This window comes from Dipodomys spectabilis, unplaced genomic scaffold (assembly GCF_019054845.1).
Source record: "Dipodomys spectabilis isolate Male_0828 unplaced genomic scaffold, ASM1905484v1 ptg000001l, whole genome shotgun sequence".
Taxonomy (NCBI): Eukaryota; Metazoa; Chordata; class Mammalia; order Rodentia; family Heteromyidae; genus Dipodomys; species Dipodomys spectabilis.
Window position 1 is genome coordinate 26884379 of NW_024870678.1, and position 14221 is coordinate 26898599.

At 37.7% G+C, this 14221-nt stretch overlaps 1 protein-coding gene across 3 annotated transcripts in view; it reads left to right on the forward strand.

Moving 5' to 3' along the window:
* Positions 1–14221, forward strand: part of Adgrg6 (adhesion G protein-coupled receptor G6) — a 123658-nt gene that overhangs the window by 85801 nt on the left and 23636 nt on the right. For all 3 annotated transcript variants that reach the window (XM_042673648.1, XM_042673656.1, XM_042673664.1), the window contains 7 exons: positions 1354–1465; positions 2676–2740; positions 4299–4509; positions 5758–5929; positions 7290–7430; positions 9806–9925; positions 13649–13694. In XM_042673648.1, coding sequence (XP_042529582.1) covers positions 1354–1465; positions 2676–2740; positions 4299–4509; positions 5758–5929; positions 7290–7430; positions 9806–9925; positions 13649–13694 — 867 coding nt within the window. The remainder of the gene's footprint in view (positions 1–1353; positions 1466–2675; positions 2741–4298; positions 4510–5757; positions 5930–7289; positions 7431–9805; positions 9926–13648; positions 13695–14221) is intronic.

The window sequence follows — 14221 nt, forward strand, 5'->3', positions numbered from 1 at the left end:
AAAAAAATAAATGAAATGAAATGAAATAATAATAGTAGCCATAACAATGAGCAGTCTATGAAGTCCCTTCAAGAAAATACCTGCTTCCTCATACAAGGGCTGTTTGTGCAGACAAGGGCAACCAGTAATGCCATCCTTCCACATGCTGGACTCACCACAAGGAAGTCTTGTGATGAATTCAGGTTCAAGGGACTACCACCCGCTGTCCCCCAAGGCTATCTTCCCAAAAACTCTCTGTGTACACACAGATAATTTCATTTATGCCACTTAAATTCTACAATTCATTGTTCTCTACAAGTAAGTCTGTAAAGAAGAAGCTTCTACCATTTGAAATATTATAAGCTAACACCTGATAATTAAAGGTCAGACTATAGATGGGAAAGCAGTCTGCATTTTCAGTTGATAAATACAATACTGGCTCCCAGAAGGCCCATATGAAGCTTGAGATCCACTGTGGTCTTTGAAATGATGTTATTGTGATATTTTTTCAAAGAAGAAGAACGAGAGTCATTTATAGCATTACAATTACCCACCAAAAGTGGAATGATTTGAGACTGAAGGGATGAGGGAAGACCAGGTGGAGTTGACTTACAGGAGCCTCAGTGCCATTTCCCCAGAAAGCTTCTAGGCTGTAGTACTGTCAGAGCAACTAGAATATTTCCATGTATGCTCAGTGATATTTTCTATATATACCCACAGTATTTTGGCTTTCTCCTGCTTACCAAAAACATTAACTTTTATTTGAATTTTTCAGATTTGTTTTTATTTTCATAGTTTTTTAAAACTAAATAAAATGTATTTTAAGCCAGGCACCAGTGTAATCCTAGCTACTTAGGAGGCTGAGATCTGTGGACCCAAGTACAAAGCTAGCCAGGGCAGGAAAGTTCCCATGAGTCTCTTATCTCCAATTAATCCCTTAAAAACTGGAAGTAGAGTTGTGGCCCAAAGTGGTAGAGTGCTAACCTTGAGCACAAAGAGCTCAGGTATAGTTCCCAGGCCCTAAGTTCAAGCTCCATGACTGAAAAAAAAAAACAATCTGTTTTACCAATAACTACCTGCACTTGATTTACACAAATGGTAATAGATGTTTTCTGTGTTTTGTACTTGCATGAGCTCATTATTATAGGATGGTTTTGTGAGATACAATCTTTTTTACATCTGAACTGTATTATATGTGTTAAATTCTCTCTCAGTTACAATGTTTATAAGCCCTGACTGTAACACATGGGTATGTTAGTATTATCCCATGAAATAGACGTCTAATTACCAGCATTGTCATTTTGCATTGGTAAGGCCTCTTTAGTGTCCATGAATGGATGACTATTTGCTGCCCTGGTCTTTCTTTTCTCGCAGGCATGTGTGCTGCTGTGGAGGAACCCAAAGGCTTTCACTGGCCAGCCATCTCACCTTCGGAGTACAGGCAACAGTGTCCCGACAAGCCTGGCTTTTTTGCGTCACGAACATGGTAAAAATGACACGGATGCTGGCCAGCTCTGCTTCTCCTTCCAGGGTTATCTGCCTCCCTAGGGTTTCCCAGGCGGCACAGTACTCGTGCTTTTGCTGATTGAGAATAGGGCAGGAATCTTGCACCTTGTGGGGGTAGAAATAAGTAGAGTTTTTCTCCCTGCAGTATGCTAATGCCTTCTCCCAAAAAAAAGATGGAAAATTTTAAAAACCAGAGGATAGTTCCACAGCCAAGTACCCACCTTGCAGAAGGATGAACCTAGTTGGGCTACATCCTGCAACATGCACTTAAAATCCTAAGATGTCATCACTATTTGAGGAGGAGAAGCATCATGAAGATGAAATAAAGACAAGGCCCAGGTTTGGCAGTCTGCTGATAGAAGCTGTCAGGATGTCGAAGATTCCTCCCAAGTATCTAACAGAAACCGCAGACCAGACAATTGCAGGGCTTCACCAAACAGCAAGTGAAATCTAGTAGGGGTTTTCAACCACACACACAGTTGGAGTTTTCTGGAGAACAATCAGAACTGGAAACTTCAGTGTAAACATTTCCTTTCTGGCGGCTGGGAAGGTGGCTTAGTGGTAGAGTGCTTGCCTAACATGCATGCATGAGGCCCTGGGTTCAATTCCTCAGTACCACATAAACAGAAAATAATAGCAAAATTATATTAAAAAATAAAACTAGGCATCCATTAAAAAAACAACAATGATTTCTGTCCATCAAGGGCTGTGTTTTGTCGTCTGTAGGGAGAAAACTGAGGGCTTTAGAGATTTATAGACTAGAGCTAGAAATGAGGCCTGACCTTTTCCTATCAGACAACTTTGAAACATTCTTTGGCTTTTCTCAATTTACATATTGGCCTCGTCGATATATGTAGATTATAATCTGCTTCCCAGGGTAAAGAGAAATCAAACTCAGATTTGACCAGAAAATTCGCCAGAGCAGCATTGTTGATCAGTTGCTGTGCTCCTGGGTTAAGATACAGAGTATTTCTGCGGTTTTCTTTCTATGGGGGTAAGCTACTGCACTATATTTTCCAAGAAAGAGATTTTTGGTATGTGTTTCATTTCGTTGTGTTACAGCTTTATTTTCAGGTGGGAACTAGCCATGGATATCAAGAGAAATTCTGAAATTTATTAACTGAGTTGGTCAGTTGTAATTTCACGTGTGCAAAATATTTGACATATCCTTTTATTTGTATGTTTTGTAGTTACCGCAACAATTCCAACTTATCCTTAGCCTACTGGGGGCCCCTGGTTCTCTCTGAATGCTCAAGTGAGTGAACAACTTTCCTTCAGATCCCAAAGACAACATGAAATAATCAGATGTCCTGTTTTATACTCTCTTTAGACATGTTCTGCTATGGGATACTTTTCATATTAAAAATTAGGCCAATGATGCTTTCAGTTAAGGGAGAAAGTCCTACTTTCTTTTTTTTACTATCAGCATACATTTTGATTCTATTCATTATTTATTTATTTATTTGCTTACTTTGCTCTTATAGAGGTGATATACAGAGGAATTACAATTACATAAGTCAGGCAATAAGTACACTTCCTTCCATACAATGACGTCTGTTCCCTCATTCTCTCCCAGTCCCTCCCTTTTGTCTCCACCCATGAGTTATATAGTTTACTTCCATCAGTGTCCAGTGAGCTCCACTGCTGCACTTTTCTACCCTTTTTCCAAATTCTGAACTCTCCTTGCAACCCTTCTGAAGATGTTCAATAAGGTAAAGAAGACAGAATCATCAAAAACTAAGGGCAAAAAGAAAAGACGAAAGAAAGAAAGAAAGAAAGAAAGAAAGAAAGAAAGAAAGAAAGAAAGAAAGAAAGAAAGAAAGAAAGAAAGAAAGAAAGGAAGGAAGGAAGGAAGGAAGGAAGGAAGGAAGGAAGGGAGGAAGGGAGGGAGGAAAGAAGAGAGGGAGGGAGGAAAGAAGAGAGGGAGGGAGGGAGGGAGGGAAAGAAGAAAAGAAAGAAAGAAAGAGAGAGGGAAAAAGAGAGAAAGAAAGAGAGAGGAAGGAAGGAAGGAAAGAAAGAGAAAGAGAAAGACGAGATCTCTTGTTTTGCCTCAGTATGTATATTATTTTATCTACAAATCTGAAGAGGCACTGATGCATTGCGCCTTTGTGTTTCTTTCCTAAGAGAATCCTGGTTTGGTCTCACTGTGTGAGCAAGGATATGATAAAGACACCTGCACATCCGTGTTCATTGCCACACTATTCACAATAACCAAGAAATAGAAACAGCTCAGATGCCCCAGAATAGATGAGTGGATCCAAAAAATGTGGTACCTATACACAATGGAATTTTACACAGCCATAGAAAGAATAAAATAATGTCATTTATAGGGAAATAAATGGTACTAAAACAAATGGTGTTAAGTGAGGAAAGCCAAGCTCAGAGAGACAAACGACTCATGATCTCTCTGATATGACGAAATTCGATGTAAAATACACTGGGATATGATAAATTATGCAGGATTCTATTCTTTCTTAGAAGGCTAAAATAGTAAGTAAATTCTAGAGAAGAATTAATACATGAATAGCTACTTGTATTAACATTTCTTAGTTTTACATTTTCCAACTGCTAAGATTCTCACTCAGTGATTCTGGGAGTATTTCTCTTAGAGCAAAAGGTGAATACTTGGTTCCTCCAAGTCATTTGTTTCTTACTAAAGAAAAAAGTTACTCTTTGTGAATAAAGTAATATTGTCCTCCATGTACAAAACTTCTTCCACTATAAAATGAGATAGCTCTATTGTTTGCATTCCTGGAAATGCTCAAAAGCCATAGATAACATTTTGTGCATTGTTTCTTCTGCTCCTTTTTCAGTGGAGGCAAACGAAGTTGCCAATCAGATTTTAAATTTAACTGCTGATGGGCAGAACCTGACTTCTGCCAATATTAACAATATTGTGGAACAGGTCAAAAGACTTGTGAGTAAAGAAGAAAATATTGATCTCACGCTCGGCTCCATGCTAATCAACATCTTTTCGAATATCTTGAGCAGTTCAGATGGTGATTTGTTTGAGTCTTCTTCTGAGTAAGTGCTTCATTATTTTTAAGCTGGAGAGTCAATATGTTGAATACATGTGTTGTTTTATGACTTATACTCTGAATTCTTTAGACTTTATCATTCAGATCTCTAGAAGATATACAGACAGTTCCCAAGCTCATTCACAAAGCACTTATTCAAAGGTCCCCCTCTTTAAAGAAATATAATTTACAATTTGATTAGAGTTAGCCCTTGGGAAGATACATAAATAGTCCCCAAGGCACAACTCGTATATCATGATTAATACATTTTTCATCTGAAAATAGTCTAAAAGTTAACCAGTTAATCAGTGATGTGTAAATTCATCTCTATAAGTCTACAGTCCTGTGATGTGTGTTACAAACTGCTACAGCTATGTGGACTTCTACATGGAGATGTTTAGGGTAGATTAAAATGTGCTGTCTTCATAAGGCCTACACAATTTATTTATTAATATTAATACGGTATCCAGTTATTTCATTTAGTATTCAAGTGTTTAATTTTTCTGTTTGTTTCCTTTCAATCACATTTCTTGGATGAAAATTAAATATGTGTTGAAATGTATTCTCAACTTAATTTATCTCCATCAGAATACTTGCAAACACTTTTCCAGTGTTGGCAGTTCCTCAAACCCTTTTACACTGTTTCCTTTGATTGTTGCTATGTGATCAGGTGGAAGGGTATTTTTTCATGAGAGGAAAGAGACGCTGAGAAATGCAAAAGCAGTGCTTAGCTTTTCATCCTTGAGTTTTTGGTTGTTGGTTCTTTTCTTCACTTTCTTTTGTTTTGTATGCCAGTCCTGGAGTTTGAACTCAGGGTCTGGGTGCTGTCCCTGAGCTTTATTTGTTCAAGGCTAATATTTGAGCCATAGCTTCATTTCTGGCTTTTGGAGGAATTGGGTGGGGGGGAGGAGTAGTTTGTTGCAGATAAGAGACTCATAGACTTTTCTGCCTGGGTTGGCTTTGAGTCATGATTCTCAGATTTCAGCCTCCTGAGTAGCTTGGATTACAGGTTCAAAACCAGCACCCAGCTTGATTTTTTTCCTACAGCAGACATTTCTCTTGCCTATGCATCTGGTACTACAACTTTGTTTAACTGGTATTATTATGGCTTGGGATAATCTTACAAGTATTTATATTAATATCAGAAAACTTAAAGATAATTTATTTGATTTGTGCCATGCAGCAAAACATGTATGTTTAAATCCCTTTTAAAAAATCATGTGACTTAACAATTGTACAATTGTCATTTCTTTAGAGCTTTAAAAACAATTGATGAATTGGCCTTCAAGATAGACTTAAATAGCACACCACGTGTGAATATTGCCACGAAGAATTTGGCTCTTGGAGTATCAGCCCTGACCCCAGGGACAAGTGTAATTTCAAATTTTAGCATTGGTCTCCCAAGCAATAATGAATCATATTTCCAGGTAATGAGTCAGTGCTTCTATTTTTGTGAACTGATTAGACAGAAACAAACTTGATAATCACTTAACAGTTACTACTTCAAAGAAATCTTGGCCCAAAAGGTAGCAGGAGGTCTGAACCCTGGCCCAGTTTAATGAATCAGCCGGCATAGGTAATGTGGAAGTGCAGGCAAGATCTATTTCATGCCTTGGAGATGGAGGTTGGTTGCCTTCTGTAAGAGATGATATGTAGTTAAATATTAAAGCATGAATCAGAGCTGTCATATTGGGAGTGGGGTGAACAGCAATTCAGTCTGAAGAAAGAGCTTTATTTAAGGCCCAAAGGTGAGAAGAAACCCAGGGCTTTTGCTTTGCCAAAGACTCTCAGCATTCCTGAAGGACTTGTTAAAACTGATTGCTGGACCTTGTTTGCAGTGCTTCTAACTTAATAGGTCCTGAATCAGGCTGAAATTTGCAGTTAACAAGCTCCCAGATAATAGTGAGGCTTATGAAGTGAGGATCACATGTTGAGAACCAATGACGAGGAGGTATGAGAATGGTAGGCCACAGGAAGGCTGGACAGGTCAGCTGAGGTCAGATTAATGGAGAGTTCATTCTACACATTAAAACTCCAAGCCAGAAAATAACTTCCAAATGTCAACCATGTGCCCACAATGCCATTCAGCAGGGCATCAAAATGGGGAAAAAAAACACCATTGTGATCTGGGAGGCTATTTGGAACATCACAGTTCTCGAGTGTGGAGATAGACCACACTGAACACAGGAAGTCAGGAAGATTTTACATGCTGATGTAGAGTGGGGCTCTATCTTTACCTCCATATTTTAAGAATGAAAACTCAATGGGCCTTAGACTCATTCCAAGAATATAAGAAAACTCTGTGGCTCATACTACAGTTTCAGGAAAAGTGGGATCTCATAGACATAGAAAATGTTCATAACACTTTCACTGTTGTTCCCTTGCATAGATAACTAAGCCTCTGAGATCAAATGAGTTACTTAGGCCTCAAGCGCTCTCTCTCTCTCTCTCTCTTTCTCTCTCTCATTAAAATTCACCATATATTTTGAGGAAAATTTCAAAACATGACACCACTAAACCTAATAACATACTCGAACATGTTGACCAATCTATAGATTTCTTATGTTTCCTTACTAGAATCAATACATTTTCTCCTTTGCTGCAAGAGCAAAGGAGAGCTGGACTCTGCCCACAGAGGGAGGTTATCCAGGGTGGGTTAGGCCTGCTGCAGAAGTTGCAGGCAATGCTGGTCCTATCTCAGTAGACACTTGCTTAGCATACAGAGTACATTGTGTTATCATGACAGCCGTATTGTGATTGCTTCACCCATATGTCTGTGTGTGACAGATGGATTTTGAGAATGGACAAATGGATCCATTGGCTTCTGTGGTTTTGCCTCCAAATTTGCTTGAGAATTTAAGTCAAGAAGATTTGATGTTAGTTACAAGAGCACAGTTTACTTTCTTCAATAAAACTGGACTTTTCCAGGTAAGGCCTTCATTTAATTACTATTTTTAACCATTTAAAATTGTTTCTTTTGTTCACTGGTAAAAGTAAAAGTTCGTATTCCTCTGAAATACATCAGGAGACATAGAATAATTGGTTTAATAGAATTAGTTACATTTTTTTATAAACAAGGTTGAATTCTAATGGAATTAATTATATTTTTAAAAATAAGGTTTTACAGAATTGTTTCAGTTTCACATAATATGCTTATTGAAAGGATATATTTATTTGGATTTTTAAAATCTAATACCAGACTAAGACCAGCAAGATACAATTAGGAATTTAATTGGTAATAACTTACTATTCATTATTTCTTTGTTAATAATACTTTATGTCTCTAGAGTTAGAGCATTTGTGTAGTGAAAGGAAAGGCTTTTTTTTTCTTAATTTAGCAGGAAGCAGGGTTTACATAATGAGCAACATTCTTGGCTTTAATCAGTTTTCCCATTAGTACTTCAAATGACCTTTGGCCTTCCCACATCCGCAGAGTAGGGTGGCATTGTGCTAAGTACATATTATCATTTTTATTGGCATCAGTTCTAGATACTAGAAGGTCTACTGCCAGCAAACACCGGTGACCTCCGGTTGCCTTTATGAGTACAACCATCCATCTAGAATAGTTTTGCTGAACCCTTTCTTAACAATAAAACATATCTATTTAATCTAAGATACCTATGTATATCAAACAACGTGGCCTGTGTGAGAGAAAATCACAAGTCTCAAAGCTAGTGGAATTCTCTCTGGTAATTCCACCCAATACAGCATGCAGGCATAGGGCTGCACTCCGTCAGTCCCAGAACTTAGGAAGTTGAGGTAGCTGCATCTTAAGTTTGAGATGATATAAAAGGACCCTATCACAAAACAGGAAAAATAAATAAATTACATAGCATCATAGGTAGTAACTAAGTTGACAAATTAAAACTTGTATCTGCAACATGTTTTAGGAATAGATTGTATAAAATTTTTGTAGCTTATAAAAATATAATTTATATATATATAATTTATGCAGGCAATGTATTCAGAAGAATATCTAGCTATGAACACACATACAACTGCATTTTGTTAAATTATTTCAATTCCAGGTTTCAATCCCAACTTTAAAAGCAACAATACAATGTACAGTAAGAGTCGTAAAATGTGAATGATCAGAAGGAGGGGTCCAGCTCAGAGGAGAAAGTTTTGCTTCCTCCGAAGGATAAGGGTTGCTTCTTAGAGTAGTATGGATGGGTCACTGTTTTCTTCGAAACCTTCTTCTCATCATTTTCTGTTCTATTCTGTATCTACCAATCAAACTCCAAAACAGGTTTAGAGTTTTTTCAAGTAAATTTATATTAGAGTAGAAAAATAATACCTAATAATAAAGGTTCAGTGGCAAGCTCCTAAGACAGAAGCCAAGATCTGAGGAGCTGGTTTCAGTTTGATTTTGACAGCACTGAGCTCAGGGCCTTGACCTAGAAAGGCAAGTCATACCTCACCATATAAGAATTTTAAATAAAAGGCTGGTATGAACAACCCATACCTAACCTTTCCAACAGTAAGTTTCTGTATAAAATTAATTAAAAAGGAACCCAAATAGGGTTACTTTTATCAGGCATTTAAGAACTCTGATGATCACTCCAAAACAACTGATTTATGAGCTGGTGGGTGGAGAAAAGTTTTGGAGATTTGATAAGCCCAAGAGGAAGAAAATCAAAACAACTACAAAACCCAAGAGAAGTTATTGGAGTGACAGTCTGTTGGTCCAAATCATTTTATAGCACAGATTCACGGATTTGATTTCCTGACCACCTTTTTGCTGTAAGCAGTGTGTAGGTACTGGCAAGTTTGCCTTCAGTAAAAGAACATCTGTGTGATACTTGATCCAGTAGAAATAACATTCAGTTAACATGTCAGCTTGTTAGCCTGAATGGGAAAGATTAATTTGCTTTTGCCTTTTTTTAAATACCATATTTCCTTCATATTCCTTTAAGGGAAAACAACTCCATCTGTTTTCTAGAGTAGGGAAATGATCTAATTGTTTCACAGGTTTTTATGAGTTTATATTATTGATGAGGCTGCATTGTTTCAGTTGTTATTTAGCTGACATCAGCCACTACAATCAAGAATGGAGTTTTATGAACATTGCCTTAAGATACTGGCTCCTCATGTTCCCTCAACATATTTATTATAATAAGGGAAATAGCAATGCTCCTGCAGGAAAGTCAGCAATTGGGTGTTATAAACAGGATGTTGGAGAATTGAAGATCTTAAGTATAAAAGTTGCTGACCACTTTGCTTATTTTGGAGCACCAAAGTGAAATAGAAGTGTGTACTCTTGACTAAGGCACGCAATTTTTTTTTTGTTTTTCCTTGGAAAGGATGTAGAGCCGCAAAGCAAGGCCTTGGTGAGTTATGTGATGGCGTGCAGCATTGGGAACATTACTATCCAGAATCTGAAGGATCCTGTTCAGATTAGAATCAAACACACAAGAACCCAGGTAAGAAGATGCTTGTCAACAGCAACTTCACACAATGCAACTTGTTCTGGAGAATTGTGAGACCCTTTCTTCCTATGTGATAAGAAGTAACTAGCAATTTTGAATAGGGAAGAAAACAGTCTTCTAGAAGAGTTAGGCGGCACATACAGTCCTCATCAATGGCCGGGGAAAGGCTGGTGTTCTCTGAGACTTGGCAATCAGGGAGAGAACAGGAGTAAAGAACAGGGCTCCGATTCTTAAGAAAAGACATATATTGCTTTGAATGCATTGAATACAGACACAGTTACACCCTTGGTTTGAACGCAGAGCCTTATGCTTGCCAGGCAGGCACTCCACCAATGAGCCATGCCCTTTTTCTCCTAGTTATTTCAAGATAAGATCTCAGTTTATACTAGGTCCACGCCTGGGGCATGATCCTCCTATTTCAGGCTTCCTGCTATCAGTGAAAGGCAGGCATGTACTACTGCATTCAGCTTTTCCATTGAGAGGATGTCTTGCAAACATTTCTATTTAATTTTTTTTTTTTACTTTTCTATCTGGGCTGCCCTGAAACCATGATCCTCTTGATTGCAGCCTCCCACATAGTTAAGAAGACAGGTGCATCCCAATGCTGCCCAGCCCTTGGTGGAGATAGGATCTCTTGAATGTTTTGCCCAGGCTGGCCTTCAACTCTGATCTTTAGCACCACTCCTCTGAAGTAGCTAGGATTACAGGTGTGGGTCACCCGTGCCTGGCTTCGTTTCCTTTGTATATTTAAAGTCAAGGATAACTGAATCTGGGAAAGCCAACATGAGGAACAAAGGAGAGTGGGCTTACTCTTTAAAAGGTTAGATAGTTGGTAAAAATGTGACAGTGTTTGCTGTTCTTGTTTCATTGACCCTTGCCACAGTCTGTTTAGCTGGTACAGTTAGATGGGGGTTCTTGCTGTCCCCAGTGACCCCAGAAAAAAGTGTTCTCCTTTTTATAGAGTGTTGCAATCATCATCCTGCTATCTCCTCCCAAGTCAAGAAGGCAGGCAGAAGAGAACAGGGTGATGAGGGTTCAGGTCAAAGTTGAGTCATTAAAGAACCCATCTTGCTTCGTCAGGAGCCCTCAGAGACCCCCCGTTCTACCCTCTTACCTCCAGTGCCAGCCCCATTTTTCTTGTGTAAAGGAGGATTTCCTTTGTGCTTTCCCCTGTAGTCAAGCATATGTATTCCAATTTGTCATGTGGATCATGCTTAAATATACAGCTCAGTAGCTTTCAGTATATTCAGATTGTATATCATTCTGTTCCAGAAATTGTCCACCTTGCCCAACTGAAACTCCATGTCTATGAAACACTGACTCTGCTTCAGCAGTGTGTATTTCAATTTTCCATCACTATTGATATGATTCCTCTCAGTGGCTCAGAGGAATGGAATTATACAGAATTCATCCTTTGTTTCACTGTGCAGAATGGCTTCAGCCACAAATGTCAGAATTTTCTCCCTTTCTCAAGACTAGATAATATCCCATTGTATATGAATACCAGGTTTCAGTTATTTATTTGTCCATGGATGCATACTTGGGTTACTTCTTCTACTTTTTAATTACATTTTGTGAATAATGTTACTACAAGAACAGCTACATACATCGTAACCTACAAAAAATAGATAATGAGATTGTGTTTGAGGTTACACAACAAGCCCAAATTTCTTAACACAGTTTAGACCAAGCACTGGCAGGAAAAAAAGGTGTTAACCAAATGAAATTTTAGAATCAAACACCTTGAATTCCTCTGTGTTCAGTACTCAGCTGATATTGCCAGCTGTGTATCAATCATGCTGTGATTTATGGAATGTTTTACCTTAGTTTTGTAAAAAAAAAAAAAACTATGCCTTCCAAAAGGCAATGATGATCAAAAAAGTTGCAAGGTATATATGTATATATGCTACATTTAAATGATGAAGTGAAAAGTGTACAGATTTTTTTTGGAAAACAGCATGTCTTCGTTGGAAGTTGGATGGCATTATGCGAAAAAAAATGAATCCAGCTTCTACATTATTTGATATAAAGAGCATGAATTGAGACTCAAGCTTTTCCAAATGTTGTGTGAAAATTTTACATATTCAATATCTAAAATTTAAAAACTTAAAAAAATTATGAATTACTTACTGTAATGGAAACAAACCTTTGTTTCAATTTTTAAATCTTTGAAAATTTCATTTGGACAAATTTAGTATAAATAAGTTGAAAAGTAAAAACAAATCTAGTTTTTGATAAGCACTATCTATGGGTAGTAATTTTTGTGACAGTAACGTAGCCTACTCTCATTCAGGTTATAAATGTATGTATGATATAGGTATCCTGAGTATTTGTTTCATTTTCTGTTTTTTTTAATATTTTTTATCATCTTTAAGTAGTTGTACAAAGGAGTTGCCATTCACCAAAGCAGTTCCTGAATACAAGGCATCTTGATCAACGTCACCCCTTTCAACGTTCTCATCCCCTCCTCCCCACACACCTCTTTCCTTACTTATCTTAATTTTAGGTTGTGTCTTGAACTTTTTTGCTATTTAACAAAGCAGTGTATAATGCATCTTGACCTGGGTCTCACTCCAACATCTTCACACACACCCCCTTCGACCCACTCCTTCCCATTCCTTCTCAATTCTTGTTTGCATCCTCCCCTCTTCCCCACTTCATTCTTAGCCTTCTCCTCTTGGCCTCCCCTTCTTGCAAGTACCCATTTCCTGGTCCTTATTTTGTTGGGCTTTGACTTAGTCTTTTTTTCTTTTTTACGAGCTCTGGAGCTTGAACTCGGGGCCTGGGCACTGTCCCTGAGCTTCTTTTGCTCAAGACTAGCACTCTACCACTTGAACCATTTCTGACTTTTTCTGTGTATGTGGTACTGAGGAATTGAACCCAGGGCTTCATGCATGCTAGGCAAGCACTCTACCACTAATCCAGATTCCCAGCCCTGACTTAGTCTTTTCAAAAGAATTGTGCTATTTGCACTCTCCACAGAGTCTATTATATTTCAGTTAATTCATTTGTAACCCTTGCTTACCATCCAGTGTGTTTACATGTAGATTTATAGGCACATTCTAGCTACCAAAAATGAAAGAAAGTATGCAACCTGTTTCTGTAGGACTGACTTACTTCACTTAATATATTTTCCCCAGGTATTTCCATTTCCTTACAAATGGTATATTAGCATTCTTTCAATGCAAGTATAGACCACATTTTCTAGACCCATCCATCCACTGAGAGGCTTCTGGGCTGAATCCATATCTTGGGAATGTTCAACCACTTTAGAAAGCAGTGTGGAAGTTCCTCAGAAAACTAAACATAAGTTTCCCTATGACCTAGCAATCCAACTCCTGGGCATTTATCCAATAGAGCACAGACAAGGCTACATTAAAGCTACCAGCACAACCATGTCCATTGCAGCATTTTTTATCATCCTGAATATTTACCTTTTCTCAATGGTTGTCTCCTTGAAACCATATAGCTATGGATCCAAGAGCCTACTAGAATTGATTTTCACTTGAATCTCTGTAAGAGAGATTTCACCAAAATTTCCTGAGGTTTTTAGGTGATAATGGTGTGCCTAATACTGATGTGTTGTTGTTGTCATTGTTTTTGTTTTGTTTCATTTTGTGAAGCCTTTGTTTTTTTTGTTCCTATGTCACATTCTAATCATATGTTTTAAAAATTATTCTCAATTCAATTCACGTGTTTATTCTTTTGTTAATATAGGAAGTGCGTCATCCTATCTGTGCTTTCTGGGATCTGAACAAAAACAGTAAGTTTTAAAATACCAACTGTCTTAATATGGATCAAAACTAAATTTTAAGCACTGTCATTCATTCACACTTCCTTTTATTTCATGTCAAACCAGAGTGAGTCACAAGATTAAGTGTGAGGGCAAGTAGGCTGAAAAGTTGAGTTTAAATAGCTTGCAAAATGAATTCTAATTTCTGTAACTTTTTGGTTGCTTCAAGAAAAAAAATAGGCATACTTGATTCATTTTTTTACTGAGACAGCTTCTCCAGTTTCAGACCACCTCTCCAATTCAGTCAGTGAAATGCAATGTGTATTTCACTGCCACTTTTAGCTGAATGTGTGTATGCATGTGGTCTCATTCTCCTAGTATACATTTGAAGGAATTATTGAAATGCATGAGTCACAGTTGGAAATTCAACTTTCAGACTTCAAATTTTGAGGTATGTGGAGAAGATACTAATGAAAGGTAAACTAAGACTAATTGGAAGGAATACAGAAATAAATTGCACAGCTCTAAAATGTCATTGAATAATAAAGACAGAAGGG